The 22,056-nt window shown below is 41.7% G+C and overlaps 1 protein-coding gene across 8 annotated transcripts in view; it reads right to left on the reverse strand.

Moving 5' to 3' along the window:
• Positions 1–752: 752 nt before the first annotated feature.
• LOC133468152 (diacylglycerol kinase eta-like) overlaps positions 753–22,056 on the reverse strand; it is a 28,785-nt gene continuing 7,481 nt past the window's right edge. For 2 of the 8 annotated variants that reach the window (XR_009785420.1, XR_009785419.1), the window contains 3 exons: positions 19,637–20,319; positions 17,884–18,001; positions 14,634–17,154 (listed from right to left, as the gene is read on the reverse strand). Coding sequence is in view for 5 of the 8 variants with exons in the window: in XM_061753680.1 (XP_061609664.1) it covers positions 2,380–2,424; positions 3,941–4,054; positions 4,133–4,222; positions 4,661–4,766; positions 5,978–5,997 (375 nt within the window). In the remaining 3 variants the exon portion in view is untranslated. The other 6 variants (XM_061753680.1, XM_061753678.1, XM_061753679.1 and 3 more) reach the window with 6 other exon arrangements.

Below are 22,056 nucleotides of genomic sequence, written 5' to 3' on the forward strand. Positions count from 1 at the left end.
AAGACACTATCAGACTCCGGGTGGGTGCCCGAGTCAAACATGTCAAGAACGCGCTCAAATAAGTCAAGTTACAGCAAAAACAACATTAATTGCTAGAGAGCGTAAAGCAGCACCCTCACCTTGACTGGAACAAAGGAAAGAGGAAGTCACGCCACTCGCCTCAGGCGTTTAAGCGATCCAAATGGAAATTGGTTTACTGCATTAACCAATCGGCTTAGTTTGCGTACCTTTTGGCGCCAAATGCGACCAATCAGATGACTAATTCCTAATTATTTCCGAGAACGGTCCAGTTCTCGTGCTTGATTGAAGTCATTCACGTGATGCCCAAGTCTGCTCGGAGGAAAGCTTGTCAAATGTGTTTCAGTTGCATCACAGTTATTATTTTTGAAATCACTGAATGGTTCAGGGTCACTACACACAATAGTACAACTGTCTGTTGTACTAGAGCGGCTCCAACTACCGGAGACTAATTCCTTGTGTGTTTTGGACATACTTGGCAAATAAAGATGATTCTGATTCTGGAAGTCTTTCATTCGAATGTTATATTTTCAAAGAAATTTAGAAAACAAATATTCCACAAAAAGTTTGGATTCTGCAGCTTTTGCCATAAATGTAGTACCATTTTTACAAAGTTGTTTCATTACTTTGCATTGATACTCATGAGGCCACTATTTGGGCATAAGTGCATTACTTTTCTATTTACAAGTGGGGGTATTTGTCACTTTATTTGCCCAATGCACTGCAACAATCGCTTACTTTTCCAATACGGTTTATTCCTTACTGGATGGATTCACAAACAACATACAGAACACACTGAGGCATTTGACACGCACGCCTGTCATGCGATAGTCCAGCTGAAAGCAGAGTTGTCTTGGGAAAAGAGGCAAAGTCAGTTTATGACAGAACACCTTTATAGCTCCTCACTCTAAACATTTCATGAATCGACAATTAAGAGAAACGACAACTTCATATTGTGTCAGCTTTCTTGGTCACGATGTATGTAGGGAGAAGCTGCGGCAAGCATTTTCATACAAACCGAACAAACTTACATGCGGGTATTAATAAACCTTACTTTTAAGTGAGACACGTTGGAAGCAGCGGCAGACGCACATTTATCGCACCATCAAGTCATTTTAATTTCCAAAGCTTATCTTTGATACATGACGGAACAACTGGCAACACGCACACACTCGTGCAAACACCCGGCATTGCGGAATCATTGTTAACCCCATTAAATTACATTCAAACGATCATTGATAAAATTCAATATACATGAGCTTTCTTTTTAAAACCAATATACACGTTGCGATCATATGTTCAGAACAAGTTGATGATACGATTTCAAAAAGTGACACATTGTACACAAACATTTTATCTTCATCAATAAGTGATTCACGAGTCGACTTAAGCTTTGGCTTTAAGCTTCAAATGGATAACGTGGTTACCATGGTAACACGTTGGCCCGGCGCGTCAGTGGACACGGGAGCAGGAACGCCACAGCCATGGAGCACATCGATGGGCGTGCATTTTTACATTACATATTTAATAGTTCATCACAAATAAAAATTGATATTCTTCACCTACTTTCCCGTAAACGCGTGTACACGCACATTTCCCCCATCAAGGAGTTTGTAAAGTGCGAGCACAGACACGGTAAACTTGAAATGAGCGCCACATTGCACACACGACTGTAGTGTGTCGCTCTGCTTGGCACAACACCGCAAAAGCCTTGAAGGCAAAAAGGCATCGGCGCACACCGGATGCAGAAACAGCACCCGACGACAGTGGAGCTTGGCGATGCTCGACCGTGAGCGGAAACGAGCATGTTCCTGCACGCGCTATCGTTTAGTATGCCCCTCGCAGCAAGCGTCGGCTTAGACTAAACATGCTTACGCAAACGACCGATTTGCCCATTTGGCCGACTTGATTTCTTCATTGATCCTATCGTGTTTATGAACGCACGGGAGGGATGGTTTGGTGGACCTGGGGGTGGTGGGGGATTGGACAGCAAACCCACGAGAGCAAGACGATAAGAACAATTGCCAACTACTGGCAAAGCAAACATTCACATTGGTGCATTACATCTACAGTCAGCTGATCGTCAACCACCAACCGTGACCTCTTTAGTTGAGGTCACGACAAGCCAAACAAAGTCAAAACCGCTTGAGCACCTTGCATGTGCACATCATTATCGGTATTATTATCAGTAGTATTATTAACAGCTCAACACACAAATACATTCAGTGTTTTTCTTTTCTGTTCGACGTCCAACATTTCTGCACATCGGCTTCTGGTGTCATTGAAGGTTGCGTGACGTAGAAACAAGGTGTCCCCGAAAAGTCTCATTTCAGTCTGAAGGCGGTTTCCGTCGTGTCGTTTCTAAGAGATGGCTGCACTCTGCTGCATGCAAGCAACGTGTAGACACTGTTTATGACAAAATGACAGAATTGTAGGCTCTTTCATTAGCACAGCAGGCCAGTGGAGGAGCAATGCGAGTGACCCCGCTTCGGAAAAAAAAATGCACAGTAAGGAAACGCAATACAGCTAATCCTTGCCGCCTAAGCCGCAGTCAGGACAGCGGGTGCCGGCAGATAAGAGGACGGCATCTCCTCACTCGCGGAGGTCAAGGTTAGGGGCCGGAAAAGCTCATCAGTTGCCTGGCGATTCTGCTTCAGGAGTCGTACACTTCACATCCCGTCTTCCTAAACCGACACGACCGCAAGCGATTACAAACTCCAAATGCGCACTCGTACAAAAAACGTGCTGTATCCTATAGGTTGGACATCATTGGCGTTGGGTGGAATACTTGCATGTCCAAAACCATTACTTTTCAGGAAAACTAAATAACTACGTCTCTATGAACACTGCGTCATCAAAGAGCAAGCAATTTACAACGCTCAGTCATTTGGAAGAATCACAGTCCCACGTGTGGACTGAACAACAGTATCAATTGTTGAAAAAATATTCAATTGAACAGATTTGGGTAAGTCACTGATGGTGTCGTGGTACACTCGCCTGACTTTGGTGCGGGCAGCGTGGGTTCAGTTCCCACTCAGTGACGGTGTGAATGTGAGTGTGAATGGTTGTCCCAGTCTATATGTGGCCTGCGACTGACTGGCGACCGGTTCAGGGCGTAGTCCGCCTGGAGCCCAAAATCAGATGGGATAGGCTCCGGCGCAGCGCCCCGCGACCTTTAGCGGGATAAGCGGTGTTGAAAATGGATGGATAGACGGACCAAATTTGGCCCGATGCCCACAATATGTACTCTGTATACACATGCGCACAAAAATGATTTACAAAAGTTCTTCTAAAAACAGTACATCTTTAACAACTGGCCACAACTTTAGGACCAATTATCATTTATAAAATACTTCCTGGATTGAAAATGTCAGAGAGGTATTCATTTAAAAAAAAAAAAAAAAAATCACTACACATGTTACTTTGTGTTGAAAACAATCGGAGCTGGCATGCTGACATCTAATTATGTTAATGTCGCAACCTACATCTGTAGTGTGCAAGCACGCATGTTCTCGGGACAAAGGCTATTTCGGTGGGTGAGGCTCTCAAAAAGGAAAGGAGAATACATTGGTGGACAATATGGAAAGGGGGGAAAAGGAATGCTGTGTGAAAGCAGCTTCAAGTAGCTGGCCATGCAGCTGCAAATCTTACCTCACCAGGCCACTAGAGGGAAGCAAAGTAACCTGCTCAAAACAACAGTCCACATTCCGATTTGTCTGCTCGATGACTTTGGGTGTGTTTTATCGGTTGTTCCGACCTGAGAGCGAGCTGTTTGACTTCTGCTTGTGGAACTTTTCCTTCTCCCTCTTCACCTTGGCATGATCTTAAACTTTATGCTGCTTTTACTACTGGGACGCACCAACCCCTGGATGCACACACAACGCACGCAAGCACGCACGCCAGGGTGTTTCGCAATCCTTACCTCCTCAGCACAGTGCATTAGTGGACAGATCCAGTGGATGTCATCCAGTTTGTGGAGCTCAGCACTCAGGCTCTTCGGGGTTAAGCGGAGCCCCTCTTCCTCGGGGAACTCGGACTGAGGAGGATGAGAAGAAGGGTGCGTGAGAGATCAGATGGCCAAAAAGTGGCAGCAGCTAGTGGCGAGAGAGGTTACCGGATGTTTTCCATCCAGAAGCAGGGTTGTCTCTGCCTGGACAACTTTGCTGCTGTTGACAATTTCCACGGCTGTGCTGCGACTCCAAAACTGAAAATTAACAACACTGGTTTGAGTGATTTATCCAAAACCTACAAAACATGTATTTTGGGGAATTCAAGTCAAACATTTGGGGTTAGTGCTACATCAAAAGCAGAGTTGTGGCGCACTTTTCTTTTTAAAACCATGACATGTCAGGCCACATGTTCTCTGGACGACAGTAAAGTAGTCCTGTAACATTAGTCGAGCCCTGCGCTCACTTTATCCGCGTACATCAGAATACGGTACAAAAATGGTATGAAATTCACACAACCCGCCGCGCTGTAAAAGCTGTATCACGGGTACTTCGCATTGATGCACTCTGGGATGGTTTGGAGTTGACACGTAACAGCGTCCCCGCACATCTCATGTACAAATGTGCATGGAGCGGGTCCAACGGGGCGTCTGCTGTCCCGTCTGGACCCATCTGCCTACACCTGGTGCCCCTACCTCAGGGCTGGACGGCTTGGCCTCGGTCAGCACCCTGGCGCTGACGTTGACGGCGTGTGCCAGCTCCTGCTCCACCAGCTTGTGGGTCTTGGCGGCCTCGCGGATCCTGGGGAGGAGTGAAAACAGGAAGCGATGATATATCAAGTGTTATAATGATGATAGGATAACAATACAGATTACAGGGATTGAAATTATATATAGTTCTTATTAAAAAAAGAACAAAAGTACAAAACTAAATAACATTAAAAAAACAGAAAAACTATAAAAACTGTAAAACACAAAAAACAAAACCAGTTAAAAGATATTAATAAGGTTAACATTTTGGTTAAAATGGTATAAATTGTTAAAATAGAGGTTATTTAATGGTTATAGATAATAAAAGACAACAACATAGGGTTAATGTTAGATAAATTGTAGAAGTTATCATTTATTTGCTTAGCTTGCATTAGTATAATGGACAACTTCAAAAAGAAGACTCAGCATGAAGTTATGTTACTTTTAACACAAGTTAAAATGTAAAAAGCGCAGCATATAAAAGGCAGACAAGCCCAGAGGCCTCAGTTTTGTTTTGGATTTCGGAGGGAGAACATCACAAGAGAGAGTAGAGCTGCTTTGCTGTTGTTGTTTATTTATTTTTTTTAAAGTGTGCCAAGACCTGAGGAAGGCCCTTACAGGGCAAAACGTTGTCAGGGCACACGCATAATAGGTTGTTATAGGTTTTTTTGGTTTGAATTACGGATTTTTTTTATTTTGTATTATTTTTATTGACTTTTATTTTATTTCTTTGATTCAAATACATTATAAATTAATAACGAAACTAATAAATAAGAAACAACAAAAATAAAGATGACTTCAATAGCCAAGGCGAACTCAAATAAAAGAAGCAAACATCATGGAGGGTGGGGGTTGGACAGAGGTCCGCTATGGGCGGGAACGCCAGCCCACATACCCCAGGGATTGGGACCATGGGGGGATGGACCGTGCACCATCCTTTCCTACAGGAAGAGTGGGAAAGAGTTCCGTTCCCCGAACCTAACCCTATGGGAGTGGTTCACAGGAAGGTTAGGATTAGTTGGACACGTAGAAATTGAAATGGTGCCAATCGGTTGAGAAATTAGGAAACTGTTGCTACATTTGTAAACATTTTGAATTTCTGGCTTTTATTTTGAAAATTGGCAAAATGTAGGGAATGAGAGTGGTTCACAGGATGGCCAGAATGAGCTGAACCCATAGAAGTTGATGCGGTGTGACGAGCTAAGAGACTTTTGTGAGGGCTCTCCATATATATAAGGGCTATACAAATAAGCTTAGACTTACCATTTACCTCCCTTTGTCATGCCTTCCTCTCTGCAGCCGAGCAGCTGCCGTGCCACACCGTGATGCTGATGCTGAGGACACTCTCCACCACATCTGCAGAAGCTCCTCGAGACACGGCGCCCCAGTCTGGCACGTCGCAAGTAGAGATGTTACGCCTTCTTGAGCAGACGGGAAGGGTTTCGGCTCCAGGTGAGGTCCACGGAAAGGTGGACTACGAGGTCCGGTGGTCTACCTCGAGATACAAGTAACACGACACGAGTTTTTTGCAAGATATGAGCCTTCATTCGGCCATTTTGCTTTGACTTGCGAGCGTCAATTTAACATAGGAGCGCTTTCTGGTGGCAGTAAACTCAATTCAACTCACTTCGCAATCAGCACCACTTTAACAAATGGTGATCATCCAGCCCTTCTCTTAACCGCTTATCCTCACCCGGGTAACGGGTGTGCTGGCGCCTATTTCAGCTGACTTCAAGAAGCGAGTGCAAGAAGCCGAGTACACCAGAACCGGTTGCCAGCCAATCGCAGCAAATGGTGAACATTTCCCCCCCCCCAAAAACAAAGAGAGGTTTCAAGCTGTTTAATGCCACTCCCACTTGCAATTTATGGTCAAACTAAGCATAAAACAAAGAGAACTACAAGTTGTGTGTGTAAAACAACCACAGCTTTGCCGTAGGAACGTCCGCTATTTGCATGCTAATAAAGAACAACCCAATGAATGGAAAACGTCATTGATATGCTAACAGTTAGCATCAACAGTCGCTGTTTTAGAACACTGAAGAAATACTTGAACACATATGGTGGAACAACACATATAGACAGCTACATTGCTCACAGGCATATATTCTTCATCTTTGACAAAAAATGACGACTGCTTGCTACAGCAACTTACTGAGTGGCAGAACAGCAGAAGAGGAAGTCTATTCTTTGTTTGTCTGCATGACTGTACTAAACAATACGAAAGTGGGCACACCAGAAAGGGACAGCACACTGATGGATGAAGGGTTAGCTTATGAGGCATGAACTGTTTGATGATTTACAATCTATTTTATCACCCTGTGCTTATATAAAGTATCCTCTAATGTATACGTGTAACTCAAAGAAATCTAAAAAGGAAGAAGAAAAAGGAAAACAATGTTTTAGTCTAAATTCATAGTTTGAACCAAATCAAATCGTTTTTAACCTAATGTATTTGTTTTTAGTCTTATCCAACTGTTCCTAATCTAATGTACTTGTTTTAATTCCAATTTCTATCTATGTGCGCTCTTGACTACGTTTCGGCTAAACCCGAGCCTTCCTCAGGTCTGAGCGCACAATTCAACAAAATAAATAATCCAATAAAATTAAAAAAATGGTTTAATTAGATGAAACCTATGTTTTATTTTATGTATTTCAAAAAATATATATATAAACCAATATATAGGTAAATATATTAAATCATTTAATGAACTAATAAATAAAGCCTTTATTTTGTTATAATTTTGGAGTATTCTAAATTATTTAAATAATCAAAATAATTAAATAAATAAATAAAGCCTTTATTTTATTTTGAGTAGAATTAAGGTAAGTATTTGAGGTAAGTATTTTTTTATGATTATTTTTCTGGATGCGTCCCTGTAGAATTGGGGAAATCAATTTTAAGGTTAGGGCCCTCAGTTTGAGATAGTCCATTTTCCAATTGGTTAAGTTTAGGAAAAGGTTAGAGTTAGTTGTTAGATGCTGGTTAAGTTTAGGCAGAGGTTTAGAATAGGTGTTGTGACTAAAATTATGGTTAGGGCTAATAATTGAGATTGGTTAAATTTAGGAAGAAGTTTAGGATTAGTCGTTACAATATAATTTAGGTTGTGGTTATGGTTAGGTCTGTCCACGCAAAGGGGTTAGGGTTAGAAAGTAGGTTAGGGTTAAACAGTCAGTGTGACCTGGTTCAGGCCCAAAACAGAGAGGATGTCAAATCCGAGCTGAGTTCACAATGCGGACTTGTCAGTTGTTGTATTTCTCATGCAAGTCCAAGGGATCCAAAGTGTCTGATTGTCGTATCCACTTGCTTGTGGGTGTGGTCCCTTCTGTCCTGGGAGTAAGGGGACTCACAAGTCTAAGTACATTGTCCAGTGGTCGAGTACAGCTGCTGCTGTTGATTTGGACCAATGCATTCCATCCCCTTCCGTAGAGAAGTCCAAATGGTGAATTTTTGGAATACTATTTATGTTGGCCGTTATGTGCTTGTTGAGTTTTCGAAGGCGTAATTGTGTTTGTGCTGGGAGACAATGGGAAAAGTTTCTTTCTGGGACCCAAATAGTTGCTGCTGGGAATTGTTGCTTTGCCGCGCGGATTGCTGTTTGGATCTGTTTTATTGCAGTTTCTTGAATTTTCTGATATCTACAGTTTATGCCAAAGGAGAGGACTAATTTGTTGACCAGGGTCAGGTGTTTGGTTTTGGAGAGAATGGATGCTGCGTGGCGAAGGTTGGCGCCAGGGTAGCTCTCTATCTGGAGGTCAGGATTTGAAAAAGGTGGCATCTTTGCTAGGTTGGAATCTCCGACGATTATGTATTTTCTTGTCGTTCTTAAATTCCAATCCCTCATTTTTTTATTTGTGTTCAAATGTCTTTGGACTTTTTTGAGGATTGGTTGTCGTGACTTGGCTCGGGTGGCATCCCTTTGAGGAACGGAAAGGGTAGGAGTCAATGTTTTTTTGCGTGAGGGCTCTCACCGGCAGTTCCAATTGTCTCAGTCTTGAGATTGTAGTAGGACGTTCCCGACTTCCCAAATTGAGTGGAAGCGATTCGGGTAGGTGGGTCGGCGATGTTGTGTTTTCCTCTGCGAGGTCAAGTAGCATCTTTTCGAAGCTATCATCCCCCGATGATTGCGGGTTAAAGTCAATCAGAGGTGTCTCCTCCTCCAGGGAGATCTCCAGAAGCGAACTGTCCTTCGGAATCACGCAGGCGTTGTTTTTAGAGAAGGTTGGGTGTTTCCGTTCCTTAGGTTCCACGGGTAACGGGGAGACTGGTGTTGAGTCTCTTGGTTGGTCTCCATCCTCCGATTTCCGCAATTTGGGCCCAGTCCGAGTTTCCTTCCGTCATTGTGCCCCTTGTTGTTATTAGTGTAGGATTACTTGTGTTGTCATTGTTGCGGTGAACGTCCACTGTGGTGGTGGTTCGGTTTAGGGTTAACCCTAACCCTGAAAATGAAGATAAAGATGTAATCGTTCATGTAACATACAGTTTCTACTACTTGGTTACGACTTACTTTGTGCTATATTTTGCTACCTGTGACATAAACAAAAAATGAGAAGCAAATCGTCACCCGTTTTGTTTTTCTACATCAGAAGAGAAATGTAATGGTTCACCTTTTATTTCTAGTTTTTTTTTTTTTTTACACTGTTCATGTTTTAACCGCACTCTTTTTTTGATTTAAACAATGACAAGATATTGAAGTGACATGCTCACTAGTTCTTTCCCCCTTCTAGGCTGTCAGAGGAACAATCGGGTGGTGATTTTGCTTGTCATTGCTGTTCATTAATTCAGTCGTTGTCTTGTTTTTGCTGGAAATCTGTAAATAAAGTATCTTAGCCTTGTGTGATGCAAATGTTTATTGTTTATTACAACATACTTTTTAGAGTCCTGTATTCATTACCACCACCGTTTTCCAAATAAGAGGCAAAACGTGCTTATTTCAAGCTGTTTATTCATCACTCACTGTTAAAGTTTACTGTAAAACAAAAAAGAATTAAACATTGTGTATATTTAAATACCAAAAGTTTCAACCAACTTGGCAGGAACTAAAAATAATAATAAGAAAGAAAAAAATAACAGCTTGCTTGCGTTTCCAGACACCTGCTGTCATATACAGTATCATTGCACAATAGAGATTAGTAGAACGGCCTTCTCGTCATTTATGACCCATGACGTCAAATGATTTGCAAACATGCATGAAAAAAGTGACACAATAAACATGTTCTAACATGTCTGGTCGGGAAATTCGGCTTTCAGCAGAAACTATAGCCCCTTCGTGAGGTCAGACAGGGACACGGACAAGGGAAATAGGGGTGCAAACCACAGCGGAACAATAGTTCGACAGTCGACATATTTGACCCCGACTAACAGTCAAATCGTGGTCTTATTTTTTACCCAACAATTTGAGCCTATACGGGAAGTCCTCGAGTTACGACGTACTCCACCTACGACGTTTCCACTTTACGACGCCCGTGCCTCGTCCGCCATTTTGTCCCCAGCACCGTAGTGTTTCTGCTAAGCTAGCACATAGCGCTTGTCTGTGTTTGTGCGGCGGGAGTATCTTTGCCTTTTTTCACACTCTCAGCAGTAATGGTAAGTACAGCACCTTATTTTTTCATTTGAATGTATTTTAGTTTCTTTATACGAAGTGTTAACCGTTCCTGCTACGGTCATCTGACCGCGGTCAGCAGGGGTTCACGCCCTTCTCTGGTCGCACAGCCGAGCCGAGCCGGGCGGCGGCGACAATAAAGGCGCGAAGCACCGATTTGCCGCTTGAATGGCTTTATTAGCTCCTCTGCACATTCGACGTCAACGGGTCCTCCGCTAATCGCTACTCTTCCCCGGTCGCCGTCGCTACACTTGCTACTGTACGCGCTCGCACCGGCGCACACACACTCCTTCCTCCTTCACAGTCCGTCTCACTCACACATCGACGCGCACGCCGAGCTTGCTGTCACAATCACGTGGGACGATACCCGTAACAGAAGTATTTCGCCGTAAATTTCCACTTTAACGATGAAATCCGACTTACGCGGAAATTGGTGTTACGTCGCCAGCGTACGAACGGAACTCGTTCGTAAATCGAGGACTTCCTGTAGCGCCTTGATGGAACTTATGAGTGAATGCGCGGAATCGGTATCATATACCTTTAAAGTTAAAAGCAGAGAGCCGTTATGACTGCAAAACTATATAATTGTTTGACTGACTTATCATATTACCGCATATACACATAAAAAAAGTCTATATTTTGTTGAGATGCCCCATTTTTGTTGGTTTGGTGCATTTTTTTTTTTTTGTATTTGAATGCTGTATTCAATTAACAGAGAAATCTCAATTTTAGATGTCAATTGTGTACCTTTAATTTTGAGTACACATTTGTGATGGCTTATAAGTTTATAAAGACCGCTGATGATCCATAGCATAGCTCATCGCTATGATCTCTACAATTTTATAGCTAGTAACGCAATCATAAATACACTAAAGATCAATTGTAGTTCAAATGTTTAGATTTGAAGTCTGAACCCACTCAGATGATGGACGTTCTGATATGGCTGCGTTCTCAGCTGATATGTCTGAACACGTCCATCAATTACGCCTCATCACATGATTTAGGTGACCGCGCATGACCCTTTGAAGTACGGTTCCATTGTTTTATGATCACTAGACGATTAATCATAATCACTATTAATCTCTCACTATCATACGTATCGTACGAACGACGACTATGAACAACAGCTCGCGCCGCAAAAATCATTAAAATGAGAAGCTGATGTGTTCAAAATGTAGGTGGGCCAAAATCTGGCTGAAAATCAAATATTTCATCAGAAAACAAGCCGAAAACTACGACTGAGCCAATTTTGGAGCAGACAATTTTAAGTCCAGAACTATGGAAAAAGTCCCAATGTTATCACCATCAACAAGCTCCATTAGGAAGGTACATAGAATACAATCATTCTTGGTTCATGAAGTGACGAAGCCTGCTCGCATTAGAGGTGAAAACTTTATTGATCGCTGCTATTCTTACCAACACACTTGTGTTTCTTAAAATAGTGGTGTCGAGAGAATCTTTGACCGCAATCTGCACAGGCAAAGCGTTTCTCACCCGTGTGTGTTCTTGTGTGACTTTTTAAGGTTCCCTTCTGAGAGAATCTTTGGCCACTAAGCAGGAAAAAGGTTTCTCACCAGTGTGGGTTCTTGTGTGTCTTTTCAAGTCTGCCTGAGTCGAGAATTTTTTTCCACAAACTAAGCACACAAAAGGTTTCTCACCAGTGTGTGTTCTTGTGTTTTTTTAAGGTTCCATTCGCAGAGAATCTTTGACCACATACTGCGCAGGTAAAAGGTTTCTCACCAGTGTGTGTTCTTGTGTGACTTCTTAGGAGTACCTTATGAGAAAATCTTTTACTACAAACTGAGCAGGGAAATACGGAAGCGTATTGCATTCACTTGGATAAAAAAAAAAAAAAAACTCCTGTTTTTCTGAGTAATTTTTTCTGAATATTTTTTTCTGTTTTTCGGACTAATTTTTTTTCCGCCTGTTTTTCTGACTATTTTTTTTTCTGTTTTTCGGAAAAAAAATTTCAACCTGTTTTTCTGACTATTTATTTCTGTTTTTCGGACAACATTTTTTTCCACCCGTTTTTCTGACTATTTTTTTCTGTTTTTCGGACACATTTTTTTCCCACCTATTTTTCTGACCAATTTTTTTTCTGAGTTATCGGGACACATCGAACTCACGCGAGAACCTGCGAACTACAAGTGACTCTTTGCGGAATCCGTAGTAAGCAACATGACCGGCTTATTCAGTTTGATCAAGTTTTATTTTGATATGGGTTTAAGACACTGGGAGATACTCCTGTCTTTGAGTCACATAGATGGTATTGTTATTAGTTTGTCGACATTACGCAGGCACCTGCGGACTTTGCGTTTGTTCAGGAGGAAAGCCCATTCAGATCTGCTCGATACAGCAATGTTTGTCCGGAATCAGTTGGACAGATATGGTATGCTCCATGGATACAAGATGATGCATTTAAAATGCATTCAGGCTGGCTACGTGGTGACTCAAGAGACAATCAGGAGACTGATGAAAATACTGGACCCGCACGGTGTGCAACTGAGGCGCCGGAATCGGCTATGTACCACAATCCCGGCCCAAATTTTTGTGGCATGTAGACTCTTATGACAAACTCAAACCATATGGGATCTGTATCAATGGTGCAATAGATGGTTTTTCACGAATGGTGATATGGCTACATGCTTACTCGACAAACAGTGATCCTAAGATAATTGCTGGATACTTTATTAATGAGGTGTCATCAAGGAATGGGACTTCTGCCCGAATTCGTTCGGACCTTGGCACCGAGAACTGCTTTATTGAGCAAATGCAGATGTTCTTGAGGCACGACCATCTGGACAACTTCTCGCACAGATGTTATCTGTATGGATCGAGCAATCACAACCAAAGAATAGAGAACTGGTGGGGCTTTTTAAGGAGACAACATGCACAGTTTTGGATGAGACTCAGACTTCTTTTCTGGTGACTTCCTGGACAAAAGTATCATTCAGTTCACATGTCTTGAAATAATAGAGGTAAGAACTGCAACCCCCCTCCTGCCAATTGTCTACCTACTTCCATATTGTACTTCACAAAAAGAAGTAGAATACCACCCTGTGGGTTAGTTTTGGTGTGGTACTAATACTTAGAAATGAGTGTCAAGAGCTCACTCTTTGTAGGCTATATTCAAAACCTTAATCAGACAGTATTGTCAGCATAATATATTAGAATTACTTAAATGAAAATTGTAAAATGGAATAAAATGTTTATGTCGGTATCTTGATGTTTTAATTAAGACTACTATTGCGCAGATGTTTAAATTGGAGCTGATTTGTACTACACATTGGCTAGTTAAGTGCAACATATGTACTGCAGTTGGTATATAAAATGTGCAAACTGATTTTATCACGATTTTTCTTTAGCGAGAACTACAGGAAGTTGTTCACCTCTGGAACACTCACAGAATTCGCCCATGCAGAAATGCTGCATCTCCAGGTGGGCGCCCAGTGATGATGTACACCCTACCCGAACTTTTTGGAGCCAGAGAGTACTTGAAAGAGGTATCTCCAGAAAAGATAGAGATCTGCAGAGGAGAATGCCTTCAGAGAGGACCGTACCCCTGTGATGATACAGTGTTTGACATTTGTTGTCTCGCCATGGCAGAAAACAGTCTTCATCCACCCACCTCTCCAGAGGAAGCCATCGAGCTTTACATGTTCTTACGTCCTTACATACGAGCGCAGATTTCATGAACACAACCTGCTCTACAGGATCAAATGACAGGATCATGTAACCCTCCAAAAATGGTAGACCTTACGCACCATGAATTTAACTGTAAAGGGTATTAAAACAGTAAATTACTGTGAATTTGCTCCAAATGGACATCTCCATGTTGTGCCTCGTATATCTTCTTTCTATTCCAGAAAAGCAAACGTCCAATGTATGCATGAAAAAACATGGGGAATCTTGGGTTCATTGTGTTCATCATTTATAAATAAAGGTTTCTAATACACTGTGTCTATAATGGTGTGTATGCTTAATGTCCAATGTAGCTCTTACACAATATCTGCTGATACCGAGCAGTGAAACCTTTTTCTTTTTTGATACTTAGTTTTGGTTTATTATAGCACTAAGGTATGATACATTCCTGATTTTTTTTTTTGGGGGGGGGGGGGGGGTGTTCTCGTGAATTGGCTGTCTGTGTAATCTGCAGCAAAACAATTAGACGTAACAAAATTTGGTGACTATTAGTATTTGCTTATGTCATCTCTCAAACATATAAACAGATCAGATCAACTACTGTATTTTTAGGTATTTGAATGCCATGTCACTCTACATTTATGTTAAAATGCAGTTGTCATTAAACTTTCAGCAAATGAAGCATACTTATGAATATATTTTAATATAGCAAGTTCTTTACTTGAGTTTGCACATATTTAATACCCGTAACATTTAACAATGCAAGCATGCAAAAGAAACATGTCCAATTTAAAGATTGCAGGTTGAAACATATCATGTCTCACAGAGCAGGACTCTTGAACTACATGACTAAACAGGTAACACATAATCTGTTTGCAAAACAAACATAAAATCCCAAACCACCTTGTACCAGACTCACAAACACTGTCGTATTAACATTTGACATGAGGTAGAGATTCCAATTCTATTATAACAGCAAAAATACAATGGTGTTTCTAACGTGAAAACATTCCCATCCATCCTAGACTGATAACAAAAGTGAATTGTTGAAAGGGTAGAAAGAACATTTTCAATCAATCTGTGCTTGTGTGAGTTATTGTTTCTTGCATTACTTACACAGACCCTAAGCTAACAAAATATTCTCCTTATATGCTATAGCCCACATTCACAGTCTAAACAATCATAGGTGGCTGAATGGGGAACAGAAAAATGTGTATGTGAACATCAGTCACTTACTCTTATGCTATGTCCATTGCATGAGTGTTGCTGGACAATATTGCCTCCATTTCAGCTCCAAGCTCAGGATAGCTACTGTAAGTTGATGGCAGCTCCACTGTTGGGCCACAAGTATGGGCAATTGGCCGCCGTGCTAGCCCTTCCAAAGAGGTGAAAGTGATTTGAATTTCTTTTACACAGATAACATCCGACCCGGTCAGAAATCTCATCAGCTTCCGGAGACTTATTTCATCCAATCCCCTTATGTACTGATGTAAAAATCGCAAACTTTGGTTCTCTGCTGAAGTAGCTGGAAAAGCTGTTATCATTTTAATCACCTTTCCTGTTGTCGGTTTAATGTCCTCAAACAGCTTCTTCATATCCTCTACATTAGGGAAAAACTTCCTGAGTGTTGGTCCTGCAACCTCTGCAAGATTATCCAATGCATATTTTGGATGCTGGATGATTTGCTTGTGGGCAACCTGGATAAGCACAGCTCTCAAGTTATCTTGTGTCGGTACTGCTCTTACTCCCATGCGATCCATAAGATCAAGAAACTCTTCCTCATCATCGCCGATAACGGCTTCTTGCAAAGCAGTGGACAAAAGATGACGCTCAGATTGACTAAGATACAACATCAGGGAGTCAAACAGTAAATCAGATGAAACGGAGTGTTCACCAAATATGATGGCTGCCGTAAAGGCTTGTGCCAGACGACATGGAAAATACCCATGGTCGTTCAGTCCCTTGGCCAATATCCTGCCAACAGATTTCCATTCTTCCTCTTGCCATTTCGGGGAGAGCGATGGCACCCTCACATCTGCACCTTCTGCTGCACAGTCTAGGAATTCTGTCCAGAAGGCAGCGTATACATCCCTAGACACACCGTTGCATCTGCCCCCATTTCATCGATAAAGCTGTATTTCACAGAGTTTGTCATCACTGCTTCATCCTTGAATTGGGTAATAAGTTCATCTAAGAGAGTTACTCGGTGAAGTTTCACAGTCACATGTAAAAGTTCAAAGGAAGGACTTGGTGGTCTACCAAAAGCTGTCTCAGCATCATTAGGAGTTGAGGTGTAAGTGGGGATGTTTAGTTGTTCGTCTTCTATTGCAAGGTTTGGATCATGTAAGAGTGTATCATCAAGATCACCTAAAAATGGACCCCCTGTCAAAGGACCAAAACTGACCTCTGATGTATTACACAAAGACGTAAGATCAATAATCTGAACAGCTGCAGTGCTCAGCTCATCATCTTCCGTTGTGTGTATTTGACTTATTTCACTGCTATGTCTTTTCCTCGTCAGCTGTTCCACCTTTTCCATTGTTTGTTTCTTTTGTCCACATTCTGTTGAGTTTTCATGTTGCTCATCTGTCGGTATGTCAGCTCCTTCCTCTTGGTCATCTCCACCGGCAAGGGTCTTTGTGAACAAATCAAATCTTAACAAAGCTCATTTGTGTGTGTCATAACACTCCCGCACACTTACGTCCTCATCAACTTGTGCTTCCTGAAAGTTAACGATGTCATGACTGAACTCTTCCCACTTTCCCATTGTTGACTTCTCATTTGGGAAAAACAGTTGTTTTGCTTGAGACAGGATCTCAGTTTTAGTGGCATTCTTGTTAATATCCAGAACTCTGGTTCCTCCACCGCTGTGTTTTCTGACTTGTTTGTTGTTATGTATCCACCCTAATTCTATTTTTCTGGTTGTCTTCCAGGCTCGCTTATTATTTTGTAGGTACACATTTGTTGGTTTCACTGTATTCTCTCTCTCTCTCCCTCAAAACCATGATCACAGGCTTTGTTACCCATTGTGCCCATTTTCTTACTAAGTTTTTGGAATAAGGAAAGTCTTTTTGTATCATCTCCACCTCTTCTCTGTTTTTCCACTGAGAAACGCCTTGTAGCAATCCTATCACCATAGGCTGGAATGTAAGAGGCCATAGCAGCATCATCTATTTCTCCAATTATCGAGCTGTCAATCTATATTTAAAAAAAAAAAGAAAACATTAGACATGATGACACAAACTATTATCTCCAAGAATATTTACTTCTGTGTTTAATTCTCAGACAACAAATTACAAATGCTTAATGCAGATGATAACACAATGGACAGTGTAAGAAAATAAAAACAGATTTGGAAGCTGGCAATAATGTGAGTGCGCTTATATAACAGACATTTAAGTTTGCAGCTAAGTTTCTAATAGAGAATGCTCAGACCATATCTTAGAGAACCTGATGACCCTCCATGTGAAACATCTTGTTCACTCCAGATAAAGAGTCAAGTCTACAACAGTTTGCAGAGGTTCACCTTTTTTTGCAAGTTTAAAAAAATTTTTTGCTACTATAAGACACAGATATTTGGAACTGAAAAATACAGTATAGTATTTCAGTTTTAAGATAAATCAACTACTGAAGAGCTAGGAATTATTACAACTCCTTTTTTAGATGAGCATAATAATTCTCTAAATTATACTTAGTCCCCACCGCCACAATGTCGTCTGTATTTTTTCATTTTAAAATTCACGCTGCGGACCCAATTGTAGCCCCCCCAGCGGTCAAGTTTTGGCCTGCGGGCTGAATGTTTGACACCCCTGGTCTAAAATGTATTGGTAAAAGTATAATCATAAATTAATTTGAATGTAAAATAGAGTTGAGAAAATCATTTAAAAATTCATATATACCAGCAGGAACAAATTTCCTGTGACTTACATGATCTTGTTTAATTTTCTGAATACTCTCCTCATGAACACCTCTGTTGCGTAGAAATTCCCACAGACCATCATCATCTTGTGGGAGGCCAGGGGTTGAGGATGTAGCCATTGCAATGCTGGCAATGAAAAAATGTAGGAAAAGGGCATCATCTATATGTGTAATCATTTGCAAACATTTTAATGTGCTTACTCAAATCACCACCAAAACTGATTTGTGTTGTGTCCTTGTGTAATGAAAGCCTTGACTGGTTATTCAAAAATAATAACATTACGGCACTCTAATAGTGCAAAAGACTAAACTCAGCAGATCAATATGGGCTTTTATCAGTTTTGTTGTTGTTGTTAACAGTATTTCAAGTCTACTGGCAACGTTCTTTGTTGTTTACATGCTTACGTGCCCCATGTTAAACAATTAACACTGTTACTATGCCTCTGGAGTGTTAGTGTATACTTAGTATATAAACTAACGTTACAACGAATGTCTCGTTCTACTTACGGAAGCGTAATGTTATTGTATACTAACGTTATGACGAAAAGCATGTTGTCAAGTCAAGGACGAGCAGTGAACAGCATCAGCTAAACATATAGTAACTGTTACCTTACTGAAATCATGCTGAGGAGACGTTCGACTTCGTCTATTACTTACTTGCTACATAAAACCATATAGTAAATATTGGCTTACATTAGAATAGTATGCAGTCTAAAACTAAAGTATTAAGAGTATTATACAATGTGTGTTACTCATTATGTGACTTACCTTAATTGAAGCGGTAATGTAAACGAGTATGGGCAGGTTGAAGGTGTGCGAGCAGTAATCCGCCATTAGTGAGTCCGCAAAGAGTCACTTGCAGTTCGCAGGTTCTCGCGTGAGTTTGTGTGTCCCGATAACTCAGAAAAAAAATAGTCAGAAAAACAGGTGTAAAAAAAATTTGTCCGAAAAACAGAAAAAAAATAGTCAGAAAAACAGGTGTAAAAAAAATTTGTCCGAAAAACAGAAACAAAATAGTCAGAAAAACAGGTGTAAAAAAAATTAGTCCGAAAAACAGAAAAAAATAGTCAGAAAAACAGGCGGAAAAAAAATTAGTCCGAAAAACAGAAAAAAATAGTCAGAAAAACAGGCGGAAAAAAAATTAGTCCCAAAAACAGGAAAAAAATAGTCAGAAAAACAAAGCCCTCCAAAAAATTACTCAGAAAAACAGGAGTTGTTTTTTTTTTTTTATCCATGTGAATGCAATACGCTTCCGTACTACAGAAAAACAACTCCTGTTTTTCTGAGTAATTTTTTCTGACTATTTTTTTCTGTTTTTCGGACTAATTTTTTTTCTGACTATTTAAATTACTCAGAAAAACAGGAGTTTTTTTTTTTTTTTATCCAAGTGAATGCAATACGCTTCCGTAGGGAAAAGCTTTTTCTCCAGTGTGTGTTCTTGTGTGTGTTTTTAAGCTTCCTTTTTCGGAGAATCTTTGACCACATTCTGCACAGGCAAATGGTTTCTCACCCGTGTGTGTTCTTGTGTGACTTTTTAAGGTTCCCTTCTGAGAGAATCTTTGGCCACAAACTGAGCAGGAAAAAGGTTTCTCACCAGTGTGGGTTCTTGTGTGTTTTTTTAAGGTTCCCTTAATAGAGAACCTTTGACCACAATCTGAGCAGGCAAAAGGTTTATCACCAGTGTGGGTTCTTGTGTGTACTTTTAAGTTTGCCTCTGCTGAGAATGTTTGACCGCAAACTGAGCAGGCAAAAGGTTTCTCACCATTGTGGGTTCTTGTGTGACTTGTCAAGTCGCCCTTCTTGGTGAATCTGTGACCGCAAACTGAGCAGGCGAAATGTTTCTCTCCAGTGTGTGTTCTTGTGTGACGACTTAAGATGACCTTCTGAGAGAATATCTGGCCACAAACTGTGCAGGCAAAAGGTTTCTCTCCAGTGTGTGTTCTCATGTGTTGTTTCAACTTTCCCTTATAGGCAAAGGTTTTCCCACACTGAGAACATTTCCATCGTTTGTTGTCAGTGGGAGATGTCTCACCACCTTCAGACTGTTTATCATCCTCATCATCATCATCATCCGTGCGAGGAGAGTGTGACGTCATGTCGTCACTATCTGATAGTGGAGCTAAGAGGCCGTCTGCTTGTAATTCTTCACAGCGATCTCCATCACCTTCCGTTGTCATGTGTCGACTTGAGCAGCTGCTTGGAGGCTGCGCCCCTCTGTTCTCCTCACTTTGACCTTCATCTTCACTCTTCAAAGACACACCAGTCACAGGAACCTGAATGATTTCTTCATGCTTAACGTGGAGGAACTATTCCTCCTCCTCTTTGATGTGGCGGGACTTCAAGTCTTCTTCCTCTTTAATGTGACAAACCTCTTTGTCCTCCTCTTCCTCTTTAATGTGAGAGAGTCTGGCTTCGGCCACTCAGGACGAAGATCTCGACTGACGTCTGCAAGACACAAGACGACAAACACACGTGGGCCAAATCTCATTTAACTGCAACCTCTCTCCTTGATCCACATTTTCCACAATTTGGTCCACAATCATATCATATCAAAATGTGTATTAGACCTGGCAGGCCAGTATATAGCACATGCGCAACTAATATTACAAATCCCAGAATGCTTTGTTAGTGTGTCGGTCCATCAGTCTAGACCAGCGAGCGCCCCTACCCTTTCTGTTGCGGTCGTTAGCAACTATGCTACCGGTCTCCTCGGGCAAATTTACACTTCCCCTTTCCAAAAATGGCAAAACGAAAGATGAAAAAGGGGGAACTTCCAAGACAGGTGGGAGCCAGATTATCTGTTCACTAAAGTAAAAGACAGACCGGTTTGTCGTGTGCGTAGCAGTGTGGCCATAACAAAGAATATAACATTGATTGAATTAATGTTTTTTTATAACCCTTTCTCAACTCCTTGGCAGGGACTGTTCATAATTTGTTTGGATTTTTATTGAAGGACATTCTTATTTTTTTGGGTTGTTTTGTTGTTGGCCTTTGAAAAAAGATTTACCGTATTTTCACAACCATAGGGCGCACCGTATTAAAAGGTGCAGTCTCAGTTACGGGGTCTATTTCTGTATTCAACACATACATAAGGCGCACCGTATTAATGGGCGCTGGCATGTTAAAACATATGCTCGCTTAAAACACACGGTAGCATGCATGCACGCTAAAACAATGTTTTTAAAAAGGCAGCGGGAGCAAAGCTGAGTTCGGTTGTACTTTATTGAAGTATTTAACAATGTATCCATCCATCCATTTCCTGAACCGCTTCTCCTCACGCGGGTCGCGGGCGTGCCGGAGACTATCCCAGCTGTCATTGGGCAGGAGGCGGGGTATACCCTGAACTGGTTGCCAGCCAATTTTAACAATGTACTCACGCTATTTTTTGGATCAATCCTCATCCGCAAATCCATCAAAGTCCTCATCTTCTGTATCCGAAATGAACAGCCGGCCAAGTTCTCCATCAAACACGCCGGGTTCCGGTCAGTCTCGTTGCCGTGCGAAAGCTCGAACAAGCATCCGCAACCCATTCACAAATCGCGGCGTAACTCGCCCGGCGCTGCCTCCTTGTCTTAGCAAAGCGGTGTTCGCCATCTGTCATCCATGGCTCCCACGCCGCTCACAACTTCACTTTGAACGCCCTGTTTACACCGATGTCCAGCGGTTCGTCAAACCTCCCGGAAGGATGGCAAGCCCCGAGTTATTGCCCTCGGTCGAATGGTGACTGTAGAGACGCTTCTCCCGGCTGTTCTTTGCTCGTTAATCCATTGTTCGAGTTGGAAAACTAACTCGGGCCACCTCGCCTTGTTTCCGCGTTTTCTTTTTCTTTTTTTTCCCCGCGGAAACTCAGCTTTGTCTCCTTGACTTGGCGAAGCTCGTTTTCCTGCTTCCTCCGCTTGCGAACGGTGGATTCGTTGATCTTGAATTCTCTCGCGGCTGCTCGATTCCCACGTTCCTCCACGTAACTGATAGCTTCGTAAGCGTGTCTCTTCGTAGGTGACATTTTCGGGGGTCCTTAGCCAAACCGATGTTATTTTGCACAATGCACACCCCGGAAATGCTCCCAGTCAGTCAAGCGGTAAAAAAAAAATTCAAATTAAAATAAATTTAAAAAAAACCCCGTCGCGGGGGCGTGGCTTTTAGCGTCCTCCTTCACACACCCTGTCCTCAGCCACGTCCGCT

The sequence above is a fragment of the Phyllopteryx taeniolatus genome, chromosome 18 (assembly GCF_024500385.1).
Source record: "Phyllopteryx taeniolatus isolate TA_2022b chromosome 18, UOR_Ptae_1.2, whole genome shotgun sequence".
Taxonomy (NCBI): domain Eukaryota; kingdom Metazoa; phylum Chordata; class Actinopteri; order Syngnathiformes; family Syngnathidae; genus Phyllopteryx; species Phyllopteryx taeniolatus.